This window comes from Rattus rattus, chromosome 3 (assembly GCF_011064425.1).
Source record: "Rattus rattus isolate New Zealand chromosome 3, Rrattus_CSIRO_v1, whole genome shotgun sequence".
Classification (NCBI taxonomy): domain Eukaryota; kingdom Metazoa; phylum Chordata; class Mammalia; order Rodentia; family Muridae; genus Rattus; species Rattus rattus.
The window spans coordinates 28155123-28178226 of NC_046156.1; the positions used below are offsets into that span (position 1 = coordinate 28155123).

At 43.8% G+C, this 23104-nt stretch overlaps 1 protein-coding gene across 1 annotated transcript; it reads left to right on the top strand.

Annotated features, from left to right (window-relative positions):
• Nucleotides 1–436: 436 nt before the first annotated feature.
• On the top strand, nt 437–16489 carry Ostc (oligosaccharyltransferase complex non-catalytic subunit). The gene is made up of 4 exons (XM_032897315.1): nt 437–637; nt 5730–5823; nt 8461–8658; nt 15921–16489. The coding sequence occupies exons 1-4, from the start codon at nt 499–501 to the stop codon at nt 15937–15939; spliced, it is 450 nt and encodes a 149-aa protein (XP_032753206.1). The 5' UTR covers nt 437–498; the 3' UTR covers nt 15940–16489.
• Nucleotides 16490–23104: the final 6615 nt, after the last annotated feature.

Here is a 23104-nt window from a genome sequence, read left to right on the forward strand (position 1 = left end):
GAAAAAGTTCAGCGAATTAGAGCCTTTTCAAGACCCGAGGGAAAAACCTCCAATATTAAAAAGGAGCACATAACTTTCATTCATCCTTCAGTCCTGTGAACTTAAGAATTTCCAGCAGCCAATCAGCCCCAAGTGCGTTGCGTCAGCAAGTGGGCGGGGCAGTGAGGATGCAAATCTCTCCGCTTCTCTGGCTTGGCCACGTAGGACGCCTTGCAGGTCCTGGAAGATACATAATATACAATTATCTCTCAGCAAGAAAAAAGTTTCTAATCCACACTCAATCTTAAGAATTCTCGTTATTATATAGTTTAAAAATATATCCACTAACAGGTTAATGTATTTTCTTTCTGTCCTTCTACAGTGGATAGCTTGTCTACTTCTGACTTCTACGGACCTGTGGTCCTCGGCTCACGCATGCGCAATAGCTAGGGAAGGCGGGCGTGTTTCCGGGCGGCGCGGGAGGCTGGAGGCCAGAAGGCTGGTCCTACCGCCGGGGACATGGAGACTCTGTACCGAGTCCCGTTTTTAGTGCTCGAATGCCCCAACTTGAAGCTGAAGAAACCGCCCTGGGTGCACATGCCGTCGGCTATGACGGTGTACGCCCTGGTGGTGGTATCTTACTTTCTTATTACCGGAGGTAACTCGGCCGTGATGGGTCGGGTGGGCGCGCAGGCTGCTCGCTCTGGAGGCGCGTGGCCGCTGAGCCCCAGAGCGGAGCTCGGTTCACGCCTTTGCCTGGAGAGAAATGGTCTCCTCTATGCCCGCCCTCTCCTTCGTGAGCCGAGTTGAATGTACTTGTCAAGCCCAGCTAATTCTTATTACTTGCTATACATTGTTTGACCGAGGTCTTGGGAATACCATTTTCGAATCACTGTATATCTGTGGTTGGTCGAGAGGGTGTGGAACTCTTAAACTAGTCTTGTGGTCCCTGGAATCTTGGAAGAGATTTGACAACCATTGAGTCTGTTAGCTCAGACTCCAGGGGCTTGGGTTGCTTTATGTCAAATCACAGGAATTAGAAAGGAACTTACCGAAACCACGGTGTTTGAGAAATACGTGAGACTGGAATTAAGGATTGCAAAAAGTTGGTGTTTTTTTTTGTTTGTTTGTTTGTTTTTTTTGGGGGGGGAGAAGATGGGACTCAGAAAATACAAGGAAAGCAGCGCTTTTCGGATATCTGTCACCGAATCCCTTATGTGGAAAATGCAAAGGGGTGTGGCCTTGTCTATTGGTGAGTTGGCAGTCGGTCTTTAGAGAGCACCCTTTGGAACGCCAGTTCCAGGATTTCTTAAGGATTGTGCTTTTGGAATTTAGGAAGTAGTGTACTTAATTCAGAAAATTAGAAAGATCATAGGTTAGCAAGAGTAGTTCAACTTTCTTAGGGAGTGTGTGTAGACATTGCTATTGCTTAAATGTTTTCTTAGACTACTTGGCATATTCGAAGCGGTAGAAGACGGTGTTTAACTGTAGAGTTGCCATTCTGTGTAGCTTACATTAACGGAAATGCTAAATGCCACTTTAAGTATTTGTTGTTTAAGAAAAAAAGACATTACCTGTTGTGGCGTTAGCATTAACTTTTGCTCAGCACATTAAGCAGTGAATATGGAACTTAATGCACTTGGCTTTAGAAACTTAATGTTCATTCCTGCCGGCCTGTTTCTTGACTTTTGCTTCCTTTGGAGACAGTTTTTTTGAGAAGCCCCAGCTTTACCTTGGGCCACAATTTTGGTGTTTTTAAAATGGGGTTGGCAGAATTTAGAGCAGAGACTGAAGGAACGACCATTCAGAGCCTGTCTCACATAGGTACACAGTCAATGTATATACAGCCACCAAAACTAGATAAGATTGATGAAGCTAAGAAGTGCATGCTGACAGGAACCGGATATAGATGTCTCCTGAGAGACACAGCCAGAGCATGTCAAATACAGAGGCGAATGCTAGCAGCAAACCACTGAACTGAGAACAGGGGAACCCTGTTGGAGGAATTAGATAAAGGATTGAAAGAGCTGAAGGGGCTTGCAACCCCATAAGAACAACAAAGTCAACCAACCAGAGCTCCCAGGGACTAAACCACTGCCCAAAGACTATACATGGACTGACCCGTGGCTCCAACTGCATATGTAGCAGAGGATGGCCTTGTTGGGCACCAATGGGAGGAGAAGCCCTTGGTCGTGCTAAGGCTGGGTCCTGCTAAGGCTGGACCCCTCCAGTGTAGGGGAATGTGGTGGGGTGGGGCAGGTAGGGGGGAGGTGGTTAGGGAGGGAACACCCTTATAGAAGAAGGAGAATGGTATGGTATGGAGACTTATGTCCGGGAAACCAGGAAAGGGAATAACATTTGAAATGTAAATTAAAAAATATCCAATAAAAATTAAAAAAAAGGGGGGGGGATTGGAGGGGAATTCTCTGCTTCAACCTATTCCAAAATGGAAGGACACATTTTGTACATTTACTGTTTGGCTTCTCCAATGGGCAGTCTTCTAAAAACTGAGTATACCTGTATGCCTAAGCAGTGTTGCTGAGAGTGACAAGCATTACTGACTTTCTGTTAACTCAGTGCTGGGATAACAGCAAAGAAAATGTAATTACTCTGCGCTCCATAGAATATAGTGGAGACACGCTAAATGCCACCTAATTGCTTTCTGTTACATAGAAGAGAAATGACATTGCTGAAGAAATGACATGATAGTCTGAGTTTGAATGGTTAGAAGGGTCATACTAGCAAAGAAAAATATGGACAAACGTGGGACCAGGAGGCCAGTGAGGTGTATTGTTTCCCTAGATCGGGGCTTCTGGCATTTTCCCTCCTATGTGACCCAACTTTTCCTGACAGAGTTTTTGTACAGCCTTGGGTAAATAGGCATATAAAATAGGTATAATGTCAAACTTTTACTGGTAGTAACTAGTAAACTTACTTTACAACAATAATTTGGTAGATACATAATTGTGCTAGGTTTTTAAAAATTATGTATCCATGTATGTATGCATGTATGTCTACCACTCAGAAGGGGACACTATAGCTTATCATATGGTTGTGAGCCACCATGTGGTTGCTGGGAATTGAACTCAGGATCTCTGGAAGAGCAGTCAGTGCTCTTAACATCTGAGCTATCTCTCCAGCCTTGGTGGTACTATTTCTTTTTTTTTTTTTTTTTTTTGGAGCTGGGGACCGAACCCAGGGCCTTGCGCTTCCTAGGCAAGCGCTCTACCACTGAGCTAAATCCCCAACCCGGGGGTACTATTTCTTAAAGCTGAAAGTGAATCCACGTACTAATGAGATGGCTATGCCAATGTATTTTCCATGAAGAATGTTGTTTTAGCTGAGTATTTGCTAAGCAGCCTCAGTGTTCTTCAGAGTCTGATATTTTGGGTTTATAATTACAAATACTGAGAGCATTGCTTCTCCATATATATGTTTTGAGGAATAGGAAATATGTTCAAGACCATCTCAGAAATTGTTGGAAAATTTGCCCTAATTTGCAGCTAAAATTCATTTAACAGTTTTTAAAGAAACTCAGACGGCAATTAAAAAAACTAATACACAATACAGTCCAACAGTACTAATTTGGTACTTGACATCATGCTTTTAGGAGAGCAGATTGTGTGTATAGTGATGTATAGTGACAACAGCCATAATTCCTACTACACAGTCATCTGGAGGCTGAGCTCAGAAGTTCCAGGCATCGCACAGTGTGGAGCGCGCTCAGTGTAAAGGGCATGTGCTTTGTCAGGCTGTAGTCAAGTCTCCAACTGCACACGTGAAGCTCGAGTTAACTTCCCAGCGTGCAAGCTCATGAACCTTTTACTAGTAGCATTTTGAAAATCCCCAGTTAGTTATGTCAAACCCCTTACAGTCTGCAATTTAAGAAGATAAGATTTAGGTTATAATTCTAGGTTGGGTTGCAGTGGTTCTAATTCGTCTTTTGTCTGTTTAGTTTGTTTGGTTTGCTTTTGAGAATTGAGGTTGTAAACTAGAGCAGGCGTTTCTGGAAAGACAGTGAGGAGAGAAGCCTTTGACTTTGGCAAATTGTAGGTCCTGGGCAGCCTTAGCACTGTGGAGGTGGCAGAAGCCAGGATAGATGTAGGGCTTGTTTAATTCTTTCCAAGACTGTGTGTTTAAGAAAAGCAGAAAAAGGTTAGGAGGGTCTAAATGAGGGAAGGAGAGAGGGAGGGAAGGAGAGAGGGAGGGAAGGAGAGAGGGAGGGAAGGAGAAAGGAATGGTTGATATAAAGAAAGAGCTTGAAAAGGCAGGACTGAAAATAATTACCCAAAGAATGAAGTTCGTGAGAAGGAAATTGGAACTAGAGTGAGGGGAGGGACTCCATGTGTAACTGGGAGAGGGATGAGTGAATGCAGGTGCCAGGCTTTGCACATTTGGCAGGGGGAAGGGAAGGGATCCTGCGATTCTTTGGTCAGGCTGGGACAGGCCTGCTATTGAATAAGAAAAGGTGGAGTTGAGGCTGTTTAATAGTGGGAGCCAGGCCGGTGGTAGCCTTTAATCCCAGCACTCTGGAGGCAGAGTTTGAAGCCAGCCTGGTCTTGAACCAGCCAGAGTTCTAGGACAGCCAGGGCTACACAGAGAAACCCTGACTTAGAAAAAGGAAAGGCAAGGTAAGAGATTGGATCTGCACAGTGGAAGTTGGAAGTGTTCCTGGACATTAATGATCATTGCTGAGTAAGTGGATCATCCCAGTACTCAGAAGGCTGAGGCAGGAAGGCTACTGCAACTTTGAGGCATCCTGGATTGTAAAGTGAGTTAGTTCTATGCCAGGCTACAGAATGAGAACCCCTCTCAACCAACCAAAAAGAAAGCAAGAACATTTCCTCAGGTCTCTCTCAATTTGAATTCAAAATGAATTCATGGATATGTGGCTTTATTTTGTGTGCTAAGTAGAACTCTCCCTTGTTGTGGAGTCCTTTTAGAGCAGTGCTTCTCCACCTTCCTAATGCTGCGACTCCTTAATACACCTCCTCATGCTGTGCTGACCCCAGACATAATATTATTTCATTGCTACATCATAGTTGTAAGTTTGCTGCTGATATGGATTGTAATGTAAATCTCTGATATGCAGGATATCTGATGTGTAACCCCTGTGGGAGTGTGTGACCCACAGGTTGAGAACTGCTGTTCTATAGTATTAGCCTGTGTTGCTAAGTTTCTTTTTGTGTACCTGGCACCTCTTTGAGACAATGTTTAGATGTCATTCAAAACATTGCTCTGAAGAGATATCATGACTAAGGCAACTCTTATAAAAGAAAACATTTAATAGGAGCTGGCTTACAGTTTCAAAGGTTCAGTCCATTATCATTATGGTAAGAAGTATGGCAGTGTGCAGGCAGCCACAGTGCTGGAGGAGCTGAAAATTCTACATCTTGATCAGCAGGCAGCAGATGACTCTTGTGTGTTTTACACTTGAGCATTTAAGGCCTCAAAGCCCACCTCCACAGTGACACACTTCCTCTGACAAGGCCACACCTCCTCCAATAAGCACACTTCCTAATAACACCACTTCCTATGACCAAACATTTTAACATATGAATCTGTGGGGGTCATAACTATTGAAACCACCAAAAATAAGATTAGCTGGATCATCTTTGATTATAACAATGCAGTCAAAACAGCCTTCTTTATGTATAGATGAGCCCCTTTAAGTGTAATTAGAGACGATTAAAACTGGAGATTCCCTTTTCAGACTGAGAAATCTCGTATGTGCTGTTGTCTCCCATTAGGAATAATCTATGATGTTATCGTTGAACCTCCAAGTGTTGGCTCAATGACGGATGAACATGGGCATCAGAGACCAGTAGCTTTCTTGGCTTACAGGTAAAAGATACCGTTCTGTACAACTTGGTGATGGGAAAGAAGGTTTTCGGCACGCATGCCTGATTATTCAAAGCTAGAAGAAGAGTGAGGTGGGTGGCACGTGACTGACTCCAGCAGGAGGGTCTCTGGTTTTAGGCATCTGGGCCACATAGGGATGTTAAGGCAACGAAAATGAAGTATGATAAAAATGCTGTGGGACTTATCTGCTTTAGAAGCATTTGTTTTAAAATGTGGCATTCTTGTCATAAAATAAGGTAAGAACATAACAGAAGTAGAATTGTATTATTGATTTATTTGGTAGTAAGGTATATCTTAGTGATTGGTATATCACCAACCTAAAGGTTGGTTTAAAATCAAAATGACTGACTCTTCTGGGGTCAACAATTCAGTCATTCTTGGTAACATTTTATTGTACTTAGCAAATCTATTTATATTACCATATAAATACCAGACACTAATTGATTGCATCACTGGAGTGCCTAATTGATTAATTATAGCTGTTCTTTAGCTGAGCTGAGTAAGTGACATAAATCATGTGGTCTACAGGCCCAAGGTATTTGGTTATTTAGGTCCTGGAGAGCAACTTTGGGTTTTGTGTGTAGGCAAAGAATGACCCTTTATGATAGCTATGTGGACACTTTGCCAAAAAAGATTATGAACCCCTGAATGTTACTTTACTATTAAATAAACAATTCAAGACCTTATGAATTCCATTTCATCAAGGAAACACATTCTAACATGGTTTGATTATTACTTTGTATGTAGACTGTAGACTAGCAAGGTATATTTGTATTTATATTATTATAGATGTAGACTGTTCCTGGGGAAAGTTATTGTGGTTCCCTGGGGGGGAATTAAACTGACAAATAAGATCTTAGGGAAACTTTTCAAAGCATCTTTTTCATTTCTTTAACATTTTATAAATTAAATTTAGTGGGTGTGGGTGTGTGTGTGTGTACACCGTACCATAGGTCAGAGTCTGTTCTTACCTTCTACCATGTGGAGTGTGGGGATTGAGCTCAGGTCTTCAGGCATGGCATCAAGTGCCCCTCCCTTGGGAGCTATCTTGTTGGCTCCATGCTGTCTTTTCTTGCACTGTTGAATTTTGAATATGGTATAATTTATGTTTTCTTTTTTTTAAATTTAATTTTTTTTACAGCAAAAAAATGGAATGCATTTTATTGGAGGAGCAGATTTAAGTAGCTTAACAGAATTCACAATTCAATTAATTGACATACTTTCCAAAATACAAAAATCTTTTTAAGTGCTTTTACATGCATTGTGTCGTTAAATCCTCCTGGAAGCTCATGGTGCAATGCCAATGTCCTTGTGCTACTGGGAGTAGAGACAGAGCAGGTCCAGTCATGTTGTTCGGGGTCCTAGGGCTAAGTGCAGATATGTTTTCAATGAGATCAATTAGTTGATGAAAAATATTATATACCTTTTTTATTAATAGCTGTTGATAACCATCTCTTTGACAATAATTTGCTTTCTCTAAGAATTGAACATACTATATTCCTAAAAAATCAGATAGGGTTGTTGAGATGGCTCAGTAGGGAAAGGCACACGATGCCAATCTTGAAAGCCCGAGTTCAGTCCCCAGGCCTTCCACATGCATGTGATACATGTGTACACCCTCCCCCCCCAAACACATACAAATATACATGAAACGATAAAAACTAATAAAATTTTTTTAAAAAGGAAAATCAGATATAAACGTACACAACTTTACATGGTAGGATTTGCAGATTGCTGAAAATGTTGAGGTCATGGGGCCTTAGTTAAGAATGCATGCTTTAAAAATACTTCACTTTGAAATGAGAAATCTATTAGTTATTATGGCTTCAAGAAACACAGTTTAAATTTCTTTGCAGCTGATAGAATTTATTTATGAATAGACAGGATGTCACTATGTAGCCCTGGGTATCTTGAAGCTCACTCTGTAGACCTGAGTGCTGGGATTAAAAGCATATGCCACCATGCTTGGCAAGATGCTCAACTTTCTTTTTCTTAAAGATTTATTTATTTTATGTATATGAGTACACTGCCACTGTCTTCAGACACACCAGAAGAGGGCATTGGACCCCATTACAGATGGTTGTGAGCCGCGATGTGGTTGCTGGGATTTGAACTCAGGACCTTGGAAGAGCAGTCAGTGCTTTCAACTACATCTCTCCAGCCCAAGATGTTCAACTTTTAAAATAACTAACATGTGTATTGATTTTTCTAGACAGCTTTGTTAGTTGATGCTTTAAAACTCCTTTTTAAAGTAAGTTACATGATGACCAGGTTTTATTGTTTTAATTTGTGTGGTGCTTGGGCTAAACCTTGAGTGCGTTTGTGCTGGGAAAGTTCTGCCAGTGAACTATATCCCCGGTCAAGACAGGTTTTTACCTGTTTTGTTCATTGCCATATACCTAGAACCTATGCTTTCTGTGTCGTAGACCTCTCAGTAAATATCTGTTGAATGAATGAGAAGATGAATATCTAAAGGCATAATCAGTAGTTGAAAGGGTAAGAGTAGAATGTCAGCACAAACTGTTTAACATAAAGCAGAAACAACGATTTCAGCCTAAAGGGAAAAAACATTAATTTTCTGGTAACGTTCATTTGCTTTGCTGTGGTTTTCTTTTTCAGAGTAAATGGACAGTATATTATGGAAGGACTTGCGTCCAGCTTTCTGTTCACAATGGGAGGCTTAGGTTTCATAATCCTGGACCGATCCAATGCACCAAATATACCAAAACTCAATAGGTTTCTTCTTCTTTTCATTGGCTTCGTCTGTGTTCTACTGAGTTTCTTCATGGCTAGAGTATTCATGAGAATGAAATTGCCGTAAGTAAAATACTTTGTATAATAAGCAATTTAACTTTTTTATAAATTGGTATAATATTACTTGGACAGCATAAGTTCATAGATTTAATTTAACAATCATTTTAAATGTGAAAAATATCCAAGAACTAAAGAAATTTGTGACTTGCTTCAGGTTATAACTACAGTTTGAACAAAGCTGAGAGCAGTAGGCCTTTCTGGCTTTCTCCCCATGCGGGGTCATGAGAGTTTAGTTGTGTTGCCTTCTCCTCTGTTTGGAGGGGACTCCTTTTTCTGTAATGGCCTCTCGGTTACTGTACAGATTCCAGATACTAATGAGAGTAGAGAGTTTTCAAGCCACAGCTGCTCTTGCTCTTTCATTATTGGTGTAAGCTGCTTATTCCTAACTGAGAAGCTAAAGAGTCTGTCAGCTAGCATGATGCCAGTGGGAAATGCTACTGAGCGCAGCTTAGCTTCGTGTACAGACTTGATAGAAACGCTATATGAAAGTACCCTTGGGCTACATGGGCAGGGTACATAAAACACACGGGGTTCCTTTGGTTCGTTGTGGTTGGAGTTTTGCTGCTGGAAAACTCAGAGCCGTTGTGCGTGTTAGGCACTGTCTTAGAGTTACTAAGGCTTTGAGAAAACATCTTGACCAAAAACAAGGAGGAAAGGGTCCACTGAGGGACCAAGCTAGAAACTCAAGCCATGTAGGAACCTGGAGGCAGGAGCTGATGCAGAGGCCATGGAGGAGCGCTGCTAGTCCCTCCTGGCTTGCTCAGCTTTCTTTTCTACAGAAGACCACAGCCCAGGGATGGCCACACCCACAATAGGCTGGACCCTCGCACATCATCACTGATTAAGAAAATTCCCTGCAGTCCGGCCTCCGGCCGAGCCGATGGAGGCGTCTTTTTCTGTTGAGGTTCCCTCCTCTCAGGTGACGTCCTCTAGTCGGTGTCAGGTTGACATGAGAAGAGTCAGGACGGGCAGGTATTCCACCACTGCTGTGCGCCCGGCTCCTGTAAATGAACGTTTACTTGGAGGTCCCATCCCTAAGGTATCCTCTTATATATGCAGATATAGAAGGTAAAGAAACCTCAGTTACCGAGATGGCTCAACAATTGCTACACGGGCACGAGGGCCGAGGTCATATCCCCAGTCGCCATGCGAAAGCTGGATGAAGATGCATGTCTGGCTCTGCGGCTAGGGAGACAGGGACAGGCATCGCTGGAGCTCACCAGCTGGCCAGTATTGCCACATGCACACGCACACACGCACGCACACACAAACGTACGCACCCAGGTGCCACACACTTACCAGACGAAGGAAGGAAGAAATAACAAACATATCTGGATGCTGATTTCCGCCTGCATGAAGAAAACTCAAAAAGCTTAGACAGGAAACAAGTACTGTCCTGTGCGATAGGAAGAAGATTGCTCTGTAGACCAGGCTGACCTTGAACTCACAGGGATCTACCTTCCTCTGCCTTCTGAGTGCTGGATCGAAGGCGTGGGTGGCTTGGATTGTGGTTTTTTCCTTCCTACCTACCTATCTATCTATCTATCTATCTATCTATCTATCTATCCATCCATCCATCCATCCATCCATCCATCCATCTAACATCCCTATTCCCCTGCCCTCCTCCCAGTCCCACTCATAAATTCCTCCCTCTATTATCCTCTTCCCTTCTCAGAGAAGGGGAGCCTCCCTAGGGTACTACCCCATCTTAAATGCATCCTTTCCCATTGAGGTTCAGTTAGGTAGTTCAGTTAGGGGAAGGGGATCCAATGGCAGCAGCTGAGTCAGAGACAACCTCTGCTCCAAGTGTTAGAGGACCCACATGCAGATCAAGCTGCACATCTGCTACAAATATGTACAGTGCCTTGGTCCAGCGCCTGCATGCTCTTTGGTTGTCTGGATTGCATGGTTTTCTTTCTTTTTTCTTTTCTTTTATTGGATATTTTCTTTATTTACATTTCAAATGTTATCCCCTTTCTTGGTTTCCCCTCCGGAAACCCCCTATCCCATTCCTCTACCCCCTGCCTCCATGAGGGTATTTCCCCCACCCATCTACCCATTCTCTCTCACCTCCCTGCCCTGGCATTCCCCTACACTGGGGCATCGAGCCTTCACAAGAACAAGGGCTTCTCCCATTGATGCCAACAAGGCCATCCTCTGCTACATATGCAGCTGGAGCCATGGGTCTGTCCATGTACTCTCTTTGGTTGGTGGTTTAGTCCCTGGGAGCTCTGGGGTGTCTGGTTGGTTGGTTGATATTGTTGTTCTTCCTGTGGGGTTGCAAACCCCCTCAGCTACCTCAGTCCTTTCTCTAACTCCTCCATTGGGGACCCCATTCTCAGTCCAATGGTTGGCTGCGAGTATCCACTTCTGTATTTGTCAGGTTCTTCCAGAGCCTCTCAGGAGACAGCTATATCAGGATCCTGTTGGCATTGGATTGCATGTTTAATTTAATATTATTTAAAGATTTTTTTCCTTTTTATTGAAAAAGATTATTTTCTCACATAATCTGTCCTGATAACAATTTCCCACCCTCTATCCCTCCTAGCTCCTCCCCATCTCCCCTTCTATCTGGAGTCCCTCCCTTTCTGTCTTCATTAGAAAAGAACAGACTTCGAAGAGATAATATTAAAGTAAAATAAAGTATAATAAGATAAAAACCATTACACTGAGGTTGTACAGACAAACCAACAGAAGAAAATGAGCAAGAATCAGAGACCCTCTCAGTCACACACACAAATCCCATAAAAACGACTGGGAGCCAGAAAATTATTGGAATTCAGGGGGCTAGAGAGATGGCTCAGTGGTTAAGAGCACTGGCTGCTCTTCCAGAGGTCCTGAGTTCAGATCCTGGCAACCACATGGTGGCTCACAGCCATCTGTAATGAGATCTGATGCCCTCTTCTGGTGTGTCTGAAGACAGCGACAGTGTACTTAAATTTAATGAATAAATAAATCTTTTAGAAAAAGATTATTGGAATTCAGAAAATTTTAAGTGTTTTTAGGAGAAAGATAAATTGATTTGTAGAAATATGTAATTCCAATTGAGTTTGTTAATTTGAAATTCAGAAATGTTTGCTAAAGAAACAAGTAGTTCTGGCTTAATTTCAAGGTGATCGAATTTTTTATATATTGTGATTTTACATCTGGCAAGCAACACACAGATTGACAGTAATGTGATTTATATCAAGCATCCTTACTAGTTCCTGGCTGTGCTGTGATGAACCAGGACTGGCTTAGGGGTCCAGAGAGTTAAACATCCACGATGGTGGAGCGCGTGGCCGAGCAGGAAGCTGAGGACTCAGACAGATCTTGAACTACAAACACCAAACACCCCCAAAGCCTGCCCTCAGTGCCACACTTTCTCCCAAACTGTGTTGTGCTCTGCGGACCTGAGTGCTCACATGCCCGAGACTGGGGTATATGTTCATTACTCAGTATTTCACATGGCCTGTGGATTCATCTGCCCACTGCCTGGAAAATGCCTGTGTAGTGAGGCTGCTCATCCTGGAGTCATGTCCCAACTTAGTCCTGACAGGTGGACAGGCAGTCTCACAAGGGGGCGGGGTGGGGGTCTTTGTCAGCTAACGGTTTGTGTAGGCTTCTACCCGTGACTTGTGTCAGAGGAAACCCTGCAACCACCCTTGTATGAAAACATGGACACTCCAGCTTCCTGTTTTGTTCTCTGCCCCACCATGGCCTGTTAGAGTCTGTTAGTGTAGGAGACTGGTGGGTCCCATGGCACTGAGACAGTTTTCTTTCTAAGCTACGTTGTATTTCTATACACCTATAATTCCAATACTTGAGAGGTGGAGGTGGAGGGACCAGGAGTTCAAGACCAGCCTCAACTATAGCAAGTTTGAGTCCACTTGAGGTACCTGGGACCCTGATTCAAATAACAACAGCAACAACAACAACAACAGAAATCTCAAAATCTCTTCTAAAGTGCTCAAATTTTATTATCATCTTAAACATTTACACTCAGAAAATTATATATAATTTTATATATAATATATTATTTATATATAATAATTTCTGAGTATAAATGTTTAAGATAAAATATATAAATGTTAAGTAAAAAAAATATATACATACACACACACATATATATATATATATATATATATATATTCCCCCCCACTTCTGAGCTATAAGCTTAGTGTGTTAACCTAGTTGGTTATAAGCTCATGACCTTGGGTGACTCTCCTGCTTCAGTCCTCTGAGGTACCCAGAGTGCTGGCACTGCTACCATGCCCACTTCGTACCTGCTACAGCAGGGCAGTGTGAGCAGGCAATATAAATTTGCCTTGGAGCCTTTATTTATACAGAATGCCACTCTTAGGTCCTCTTTGTGCTTCAGTGTCACTCACACTTTTCCTGGTGATCAGTGTCACCTGTTTTATGCTTTTCCTCTCTCTCTGGGGCTTGGCAGGTTATTCTGTATTTTGAGAAAATAGATAACCTTTTCATAAGTTTTATTGTATTTGAGACAGTAATTGTGCATATATACAGAATACAGTGACACACACCTACAGGCCACATGCTGAGGAATATTGGTGTTGACTCGGTTGCACTTTGTACGTACAAACCACATTCTCTACCTCTTCCTCCCCCACCTCAGATTGCCTTGCAGTTAGTCCTGGACAAAGAGAGCTTGATGAGTCTGCAGCCAGCGTTTGGGTGTTTGAGGGCCTGTAGGTGGTCTGCATGTGGGTAGTCTAGTACTCTAGAGACTGGCAGGTCTCTATAAGGGGGAAAGTGTTTTATGGGCCATGAAGTATAATGTGTTTTGTTGTTGGGAACACTTTTTTTTTTTTTTTTTTAAAGATTTATTCATTTATTATATTTGAGTACACTGTCGCTGTCTTCAGATACACCAGAAGAGGGCATCGGATCTCTTTACAGATGGTTGTGAGCCACCATGTGGTTGCTGGGAATTGAACTCAGGACTTCTGGAAGAGCAGTCAGAGCTCTTAACCACTGAGCCATCTCTCCAGCCCCTTTTGGGAACACTCTTAAAGTTCTATTTCAAGTTGGAATTTGATCACAATGTCAAAAAGAGATTAATAAACTATGACTGCTTCTAAAAGTGAGCTGGGGTTTGTAGGACACTGGAGAAGAAGATGGGGCAGGCATGGAGAGACTGCTTAACGCTGCTTCTGTTCCTTCCTGGTCTAGTGTTCTGGACCACTGAATGGCCCCGTACAGTCTCGGACTCTTAGCTATAACATGAGAATAGGGCTGGCAGCATGGCTCAGCAGGTAAAGGCTCCCCTCCGTGTGATGAACTGGGCTCCATCCTCCAAACTCCATTGGTAGACGGAGATAGCTCACTCCTCTCAGTTTCCTCTCACCATGGCGTACACTCACATACCTGCACACACACATGACACACACATGCTTTTTTAAAATGTAAAGTGAGGAATCTTTTACTTTATTTCACAGGTGTTTCTGTCGTCTTATTAACAGTGCTGGGGCTGGAGTCTAAAGCCTCTCTCTAGGCAGACGCTCTGCACTGAGCCACACCCAAGCCCAGTACCCTCCTAGTACTATTGCCAGGGTTACATGTAATCATGGCACTTGCTAGAGACTCCTAGCAGTGCTAACTCGGCCAGCTTCTGTGTAGAAGGGACTGAGTGATTGTCGGGAGTGCCTGGAGAGGAGACCAGTACTTCATGGTTTCTGTATATAGGTTGGTGTCTAATTCAGTTTATTTGTGTGCCTAGTGCCTGTGAAGGCCAAGAGGCAGGCTTTGGATTCCCTGAAACTGGAGATCCATGGTGGTTGTAAGCCACCGTGTAGGTTCTGGGATTGACCCCCAGGCCCTCTAGGAGAGCAGTCAGCACTCTTAACAGCTGAGGCCACCTACTTTCCAGCCCCCCTCCCATCCCAGTGTTTCTTAGGGTTTATAGGAATAGCACAAAGTTTAACTGTCATCAGGTGGGGCTTTGAAGTGCCTATTCACATCACACAGAGACGACAGGAACCTGTCTCTGAAGAGCCCCACTAGTGTAAGCAGGGGTCAAGTGCATGCCTTGTGTGGTCCTGATGTCAACGCTTGCTGATAACCATCTGGAGCCTGCTCTGTGCAGTGAAATTGCTTCCTTGTTCTGCTTTTGTTTGAATGTATCAGACCTTATGACAGTGAATGTCTATAAAGTCTTCTAAGTTAGTGTGTGTACATACTCAGGGCTCTTTTGTTAGTCAGTCTCAGCATGTGAGGGAGGGCAGTGTGAGGAAGGTGAAGGTTCTCAGCAGATTGTCTGGGTGGATGCTTGCAGGAGCAGAGTGAAGTGTGGGCAGGTTGCATTGGCTACGCATTGATTTAGAGTCATCAGGGGTCTAGAAGCTGGGAAGGAGGAAAATGAAACCACTAAGTGTCAGGTGCCATTGTAAGTCTTGGTGAAATCTAATTCCTACTTCACACGTGAAAAAGCTTGACACACTAGATACTACCAGCCTGTTACCAGGAGTAACATGCTGTATAAAAACATTCTGAGAGAATCCTCAGGCCTCATGGAGTAACTCCATTTTATAGTTGAGAAAGCTGAATGAGGTTTGCCCAGACTACACCAGTGAATAGTAAGGGTGCCACATCAGAGGGGACTCTCTGGGGGCCTCAGTGAGCACAGGTGCACTCGGTCATTTGGCAGTGTGGATAGTATAGTGTTTGTCAGAGCTGTGTTCTGATCCTGCACATCCCTCCTTGGTATTAGATGTGAGGTGCTCATTGCAGAAGGGAGGGTTTGGACCTGCTACACCTTCAGTGGAGACAGCGGGACTTCAGCGTGATCCATGGGCACAGCCGACGACTGCGATTGCTCTCTGGATACAGCCAACAGAGGCAGCTATCTTTGCGGTTGGGGGGAGGGGGGAGGGCTCAGGCTCAGCACCAGGCGTGATATCCTGGCTTTCTCAGTGCCACCTTTAGTATGATGAGGGGCTTTGGAATCCAAGTAGTTTCCATAAAAAGGTTTGATTTTTGTTATAGTTTTGAGAGCCCAAAGATTGATTCTGTTAACTTTAGCTTTATAGTCTTCACGTTTCTATCTCTTTGTGTCTAGTTGTATGTTAGTTTGCATATCGTTTTGTGATGTTTTGAGAGGGAGGAGGAGGACTGGAAGCCTAATTATGTTTTAGCATGAACCAAGGGTGATGATGAGGGACGGCAGTGACATTGGGGTTGTCGTCAGATTCATAGTAGGCAGGCACGTTTGAATGGTTGCTCCTGGTCACCTTTTGTGTTTATGACTTCTGTTTCTGCAGGGGCTACCTGATGGGCTAGTACCTTTTGAGAAGAAATCAGTGGATCCCGGCTTTGCTCCTGTTAATTAAGTTGTAAAGGCTGAACCACTCCCTGTGCAATGTGGAAAAGATTGGAGAGTGGCCTAACCATTGCATGGAGTGAGTGATGCCCTAGCAAGCACAGCACAGCTAGGCTGGAAGCCGTGGTGTCAGAGACAAGTGCACTGCAGTATTTTTCCTGATGACCTATCCCAGTGTACCAGCTGTGTTAAATGGCATTTTTTTCTTAGTTTTTTATTTCTTAAAGAAAATATACTCCTCCTAAAACTTTGGTATTGAATACAATGATTATTTTTTTATAAACCCATCATCAGTTTTTGGACATGATATTTCTGATTTTCAGAAATTAATGCAAATCGAGAATTGTATCATGAGAGCTGAGATAATTTGGACGACTGGCCAGTTCTGCAGCGGTGCTTTGCCTTGAAACGGCGTGTGGGGTACTCTGCCACTTCAGATGCACATGGGGGACTTGTTTCCTGGACAACGTGGTGTTTGAAAGGAGCGGAAATAAATGATTCTTCAGTTAACATTGGAGAGTGTGCACTTGCTATTGTTTTGTTTCTGAGACAGGATCTCACCAGCCCTGTCTGGCCTAGAATTTGCTATGTAGACCACCAGGCTGCTCTCGAACTCTTAAGAGGGCTCTGCTTCTGCTTTCTGAGTGCTGGGATCCAAGGCGGGTGCCACCAGAACCAACCTAACTGAATCAACCGTTTGATCTGTAATAAGTTCCTTCTTGTGTTGTTCCTCGGGCACAGCCAAGATCTTCAGCTATATTGTTAGTGTCAGCTTCTCCCAGTCAAGTGGGCAGACTCAGCCTGACTGGAGGAGGGTTTCCGGCAGTTAGATAAAAGCCAGCATTCCTCAGGAAGTTGTGAAACCTGTTCCCATCTGCCCAAAGGAGCCACTTCTCTTACCTCTTACTGCATATGCCTCCATTGACGTACCTGTTGCTGCATATCCAAGCCAGTGCCCATCTCCAGGTTCCCTCTGTCCCTATTCAAGTACTTGTTTCACATTCCAAAGCCCCACCCCCAACCCCACCCCACCTAGTGTCCTGCTCCCCACCCTCTTCTCACTCTCTTCTCTGTCTCTATTCTCTTTCTTGTCCCACTATTCCTTCCCATTGTATGGCTGCCCTAGCCCTGACCGTTTCCAGTCTGTTCCCTTTTCTCTCTGCTCTGGATCCCTCCAGATGCCTCTGGATGTTTCTCTTATTCACAGTCAAAACTTTAACCATACCATGGAGTGGTCACGCCAGCAATTTCTTTACTGTGCCCCCTAATATAAAGCATTAGGGTGCTTCCTAAGGAAGTGGTTCCACAGTTCCATAATCCAAGCACAACGCATGCTTTCATCGGACTGGTAGGTGACAGTTCTTTCTCATGGGCAATCAGTAGCAACATGTTATGGACATGTACCTAGACCAGTCTGGTGGTATAGTTTTCCTGGCCAGGTCTGACAGACCATGGCCTTAACTTCTTCCACAGCTCAGTTCATTCTAATTGTAGAATTTGTAAGTTTACAGTAAGATTTGTCCCTTGGTTGAGTCTCCTATGCCTTCCTGTTTTAAGGGTGAGCATTAGCAGCTCATTAATAAAGATTTGTTCGTTTATTGAGAGGGCTTTGAACACAGAATGAAGATGAACAAAGGCTCTGTCCTCCAGAACTGGCATTCAGTCATCAATAGATCAAACTGGGGCACCGGAGAGATGGTTCAGTGGTTAAGAGCACTGACTTCTTCCCAGCAAACACATGGTGGCTCACAACCATCTGTAATGGGATCCGATGCCCTCTTCTGGTGTGTCTGAGGACAGCTACAGTGTACTTATATATAATAAATACATTTTTAAAAAGCTATGAAGAGATTCTTTAAAAAAAAAATAGATCAAACTGTTTATAAGCTGTGAGGTACTCAAATGCAATGGCAAAGGACCAGTGTGGACCAGTGATGTGCCGCAAAAGGCTGGCTGTGCTTTAAGCTCTGAAAAGGAAAGATGACCCAAAGATATCAGCGTTAAAGGCCTGATTCAATATTAATACAGTTTGTTTGACTATCAGAACATCTCTTAAAACCTTACGTTAGGTGGACAGATGCAGCTGTAATAGAGCAAGGTCTCCCTTTTTTCTAGTGATGGGGTCGTAACAGTTCCCTCTATGCACCACTAGGTGGTGCTACACTAACATGTTTCTGTTTCAAAAAAAACCTTGGAAATTTATTTCAAAAGCATTTTGGGTAATCATTTCTTTATCCAGTACAGTGAAATGTTAATTAATATTTAAATCAACATTTTGGAGCATATAATTAAATGTTTTGTTGGTAAAATGTACTATGTTTATGTGAAGAAAAAAATGACCAATACTAGGCATAAAGTATTTTAGGGCGGCCTGAGTCAGCATCACAGCATGGGAAAACTGCTAAGAATTATTTACCGGGCAGGTGAGTGTAGAATGAGTTTGCCTACCAGAGCAGAGACAAACTCATCTTTGACTATTGGCTTTCCTGGGAGAGGATGCTGAAAAGTATAAAGTGGTTTTGTGGAGCACAAGTTCTCTCAAGAAAAGGAAGGGAGTGGGATTTTGCAGGATAAACTGGCGGGTAATGTCAGGACATCACCAGGCCATGGCTCCAGAGCAAAGTTAGCCTGTCAGGGCGGTATGGCAGAAGTGGTTAGATGCTAGGCTGCTGTTGTGACATCATGGGTTGGAGACCACCTCAAGATTGGCACAACTTGACTGGGGAGTTGGGGCAAACCCGATAAAGGTTCTGAGGTTGGCATCCTGCTACACCCTGCAGTGAGTTCTTCCTTCGAGGGAGAACTGAGCAGCACATGTATGAATCATTGGTCAGCTTTCTCTTCTGTTGACTGGTAAGGGTCTCTGACAAAAGCCCTTAAAGGAAAAAGGATTTATTCTGGTTCACGGCTCAGTGGTGCGCTATGGTGCGAAAGTCATGCCAAGGGAAACTTGAAGCGGCTCACATCATGGCAGCAAAGCAGAGAGCACTGAGTATCTGCTGCTGCGGCCGCTCAGCCAGCTTTACGTAGTCCAGGACCCACCTCACAGAGCTGTGCCACACAGCGGGCAGCTCTTCCAACCCCAGTGACCTAATAAAGGTAATCTGATGTAGACACACCAGGTGATGTGAGCTCTCACCAGAGTGACAATCGAGGTAAACTCTTTCAGATTTATAAAGAAGACAGCATATTTGGTGGGTTGTAATCGAGAGCCAGGTATGGCACGTGCTTGTTGTTCCAGCCATCAGGACATGGAGGCAGAAGGACTAAGGCAAGTTCAAGGCCAGGCTGGGCTACATAGCAAGACCTTGTCTCAAAAGAACAAAGCCCCCCCACCCACAAGATAATAAAAAAACGAGGAAAACAAAAACAAGAAGCGAAATAGAAGATTGTGTTTCAGTCGCTGTTAATGGTTATCTGAGTTATAAAGTGTGAAGTGTTCTATTAACCGCTCAGGACTGAAGAGCACAGTTGGAAGAAAGCTTGGATTGGAATGGAGCTGCTCTAAGTGCACAGTGGTTGTCTGCGCACAGAAATAAGAACTGTACACATCTATAGGGTCAAGAAAGCAAGTGCCAGATAATGAGTTATAGCTCCTGCCCAGGTAGCGCTCCAGCCCAGAGAGTGCACAGGCTCAGATTCCAGCAGGAGCAAAGCCAGGCCCGCTCCACAGTGCTCCACAGCACCTGACTTAAAGTTTGTGGGTGTGGGAATCGAACCTGGGTGCTCAGGAAGAGCAGTCAATGCTCTCAACTGCTGAGTCATCTCTCCAGTCCCCGAAGTTCAGAGTATTAAGACACTGCCCAAATAAATACAACCTATTTTTCTTATGTGCTTGGACTCTTCATGATAATACTATGAGTTCTGAGTGGACCTGTTTTTCAAATCTTCCAGTGAACCATATGTGTGACCTTCAGCAAAATCCTTAGGTTCCCCGAGCCTCAGTGTCTCTTAGGAAACGGAAGGTAGCAATGCCCATGTCTTAGGTGCTCTAAGAATTAGATGAAGTGGTGGTGAACAGTTCCTGGTCTTACAATTCATAACAGCAGCAAAAATGACCGTTATGAAGCAGCAACAAGGATCATTTTCTAGTTTGGGGTCATTACAACATGAGGAACTGTATTAAAGGGTCACAGCGCTAGGAAGGTTGGGAAGCACTGCGTTAGATGCCCTTTAAATATGGCTCCTGAACGTCCTCGGAGTTAGGCTCTCCCGACTGCTATCCTTTTATTTAGTATATGGTTGTATCGTCTCCTCTGAGGGGGGGGGGTGGGAATGTGCACACACAGTCCTGTGTGATAAATGTGATTGACTATGGAATGCCTTTTGTTTTTACGTCCATCTAACTGTTTCTGAGATTAATGCAGGGCGGAAAGAGTTTCTGAGCCACCGCTTGACTGAAGGCCACTGGTGAAATGGTTGACTCTTCACAGAATCTATCCTCGGAGCCCTCTGCGACGGATGTAGTTCCAGCAAATGCCAGTAAGCGCTTGCATTGGCCACTGGTCCACCTCAGAACGTGGTCTCCTCCTAGCAGGTGGGGGGAGTGTGACCACATCAATGCACCGGAGAAACCGTTATCCACTGTTTTATTTTAACTGGGATGATCACTGATTCCAGGCAGGACCGTAATAGCTCTTATCCGTTTATTTTATTCAAAGCAATGGTCCTGCTCCCGGTTGAGAAATGGTCATTGTTTCCCTAGCTAGTAACATGTGCTCGCCCTGTGACTGTTTTGATCAGACGATGGCACAAGTGTCACCGTGCCAGTCCTGGATAGTTTAGCAGGCCTGGCAGCTCCGGCTTCCTGCCTCAGAAGGCTTAGGATATGCCCTCTAAAAACCCAGCTTCGAGATCATAAGAATCCCAAACCACATGAGAAGCCGTTTGTAGCTGTTCCTTGTCAACAGCAGCTGAACTTGGAGCCTGACCACTGTATCAGCTGCTGGTCCGGGTGCTGGACCCAGCTGCCCTCTGACTGTAGCTGTGTGAGAATGTCTGAGGGAGGACCGCCTAGTGGAGCCCAGCTGCCTCACAGTACTTGGAGCTAGGGCTAAGCTAGTTTTCTACCGCGGCTCGGTTTGGGCGTGGCTTTTATGAGAGATAACAGATGGAAACTTGCTCAGCTTAGGGACCAAGTGGTGGCTGGAAAGGAGCAGGATCTTGAGATAGAGAGGAAAAGTGACTGGGGTTTCTAGAAGACTGGTAGGGACCCGGAAAGACCGTGTGGGAACTCAAGGCTCAAAGACAGGGAAATGACCTTGGAGGCTGGAACCAGGGGTCCTTGTTGTGTAAGGGTGAATGTTTGGCAAAGCCGTCTGCCTTTGCCAGCGTAGAAAACAGTTCAGAGTGAACTCACAGGCCCAGTAGAGGAGCCTCTCTGGCAGAAAGCATGAAGATCAACTTTAGTTGAATTTGGTGGGACTGGAGGAGAGAGATTCATTAAAGAAGGGATTGCCCAATTCCCAAATGTAGAAGAAAACGGAGAAAATTCAGGTGAATGAATTCATGCTATTTAAAAAAAAAAAAAAAAAAGATTTATTAAGTATACAGCATTCTGCCTGCATGTATGCCTGCAGGCCAGAAGAGGGCACCAGATCCCATTACAGATGGTTACAAGCCACCATTTGGTTGCTGGGAATTGAACTCAGGACCTCTGGAAGAGCAGCCAGTGCTCTTAACCTCAGAGCCATTTCTCCAGACCCTCATGCCATTTTTTAAAGTTAGAGTATCTGAGAAAATTTCCTTATTCTTTTAAAAAAGACTTTCTTGTTAACGTTTGTCCTAACCATCGATTTGCTGCGATTTCTGTGTCTAGCTCAAGATAGCTCAGCAAGTCCTGGTCTCTTAGTCTTTTCAGCTTCTAAAGAACCTTGCTATATGCTGTCTCACTGCGTGTCACCATCCTGGTGCAGTAAGAGGGATGTGGGTGGCTCCCAACACCAAGAGCAGCCTCTGCCATTTTCCTTAGTCTCCAGTTGCAGGTTGCCTGGCTTGATGCTCTCAGTAGCTTCTCTGCCCTCTCTCTGTGTGGTGAAGTATCAGGACTCGGTAAGGAAGGAGCACGTTGAGTCAGAGGTGCAAACATTAGGCACCGTAAAAACACCACAGGATCCTTCTTGTTACTCCTTGTCCACACTTCATGTCACCGTTTGCTTTGAGGAGATAGCTAGCAATTTTAAACTCAAAAGAATCTGTAGTAGGCGGATACTTTCTTTCATCTTAGGAAGTTGCCAAGTCACTGTCTGTATCACTGTCAACATTTTTAAGACCAAGGCTGTGCTACCAGACCGGTGTGTAACTTTTTATCAGTCCAAGGTAACAGAAGTGGGACTGTGGGTGCTGGAGAATTTTTATTATATATGTATTATGTATATATAATATATAATGTATAAATATATATTTAATATGTATATACATATATACACATATATGGTAAATATATATGATATATATGGTATGTATATGTATATATATGTGTGTGTATATATGATATATATGTATGTATGTATGTGTGTATATGTGTATATATATATATATATATATATATATATATATGGTATCTTCTGCCTCCTGATAGATTGACTTTCTACATTCATTGGACTTGGAATATGTAAGTATTGGAATGAGTCTGTTCACTTGTAAAATCAGTGTATTGGTTTGGGCAGTCTCCCATGCCCCAATGGAGTTTGCTAAGTCCGAAGCATCTGTTTTTCCATCAGTCTGCAGGCGGTGGCTTCGCTCCATTCGACCAGCAGATGGCGCTCTTGACATCCTAGTAGTACGAATGGGGCATGCTAGTGGTTGGCTAGTTAACAGAGGCGGTGATTACTGATCGCTCAGTGCTCACGGTAGACTTTGGCCTAGGCATGATCCTTGAGCGGGTTCATATTTATGTAATTATGTTCTCAAGCCCATGACAAATGATTGATTTTTTTGTGGGGGGCGGATTTCAGCGACACTCTTAACAGAAATGTCTCCCTGTGGGGAACAACACCGACAGAGATGGAGATGTGTCCCAGCGCTAATTGTCAATCTGATTTAGTAGCACTCGCATTCCGAGACATCCCAAGAGGAGGAACTCATTTTTCTGATCTGTAGAACTTGGGGACTGGAAAATACATC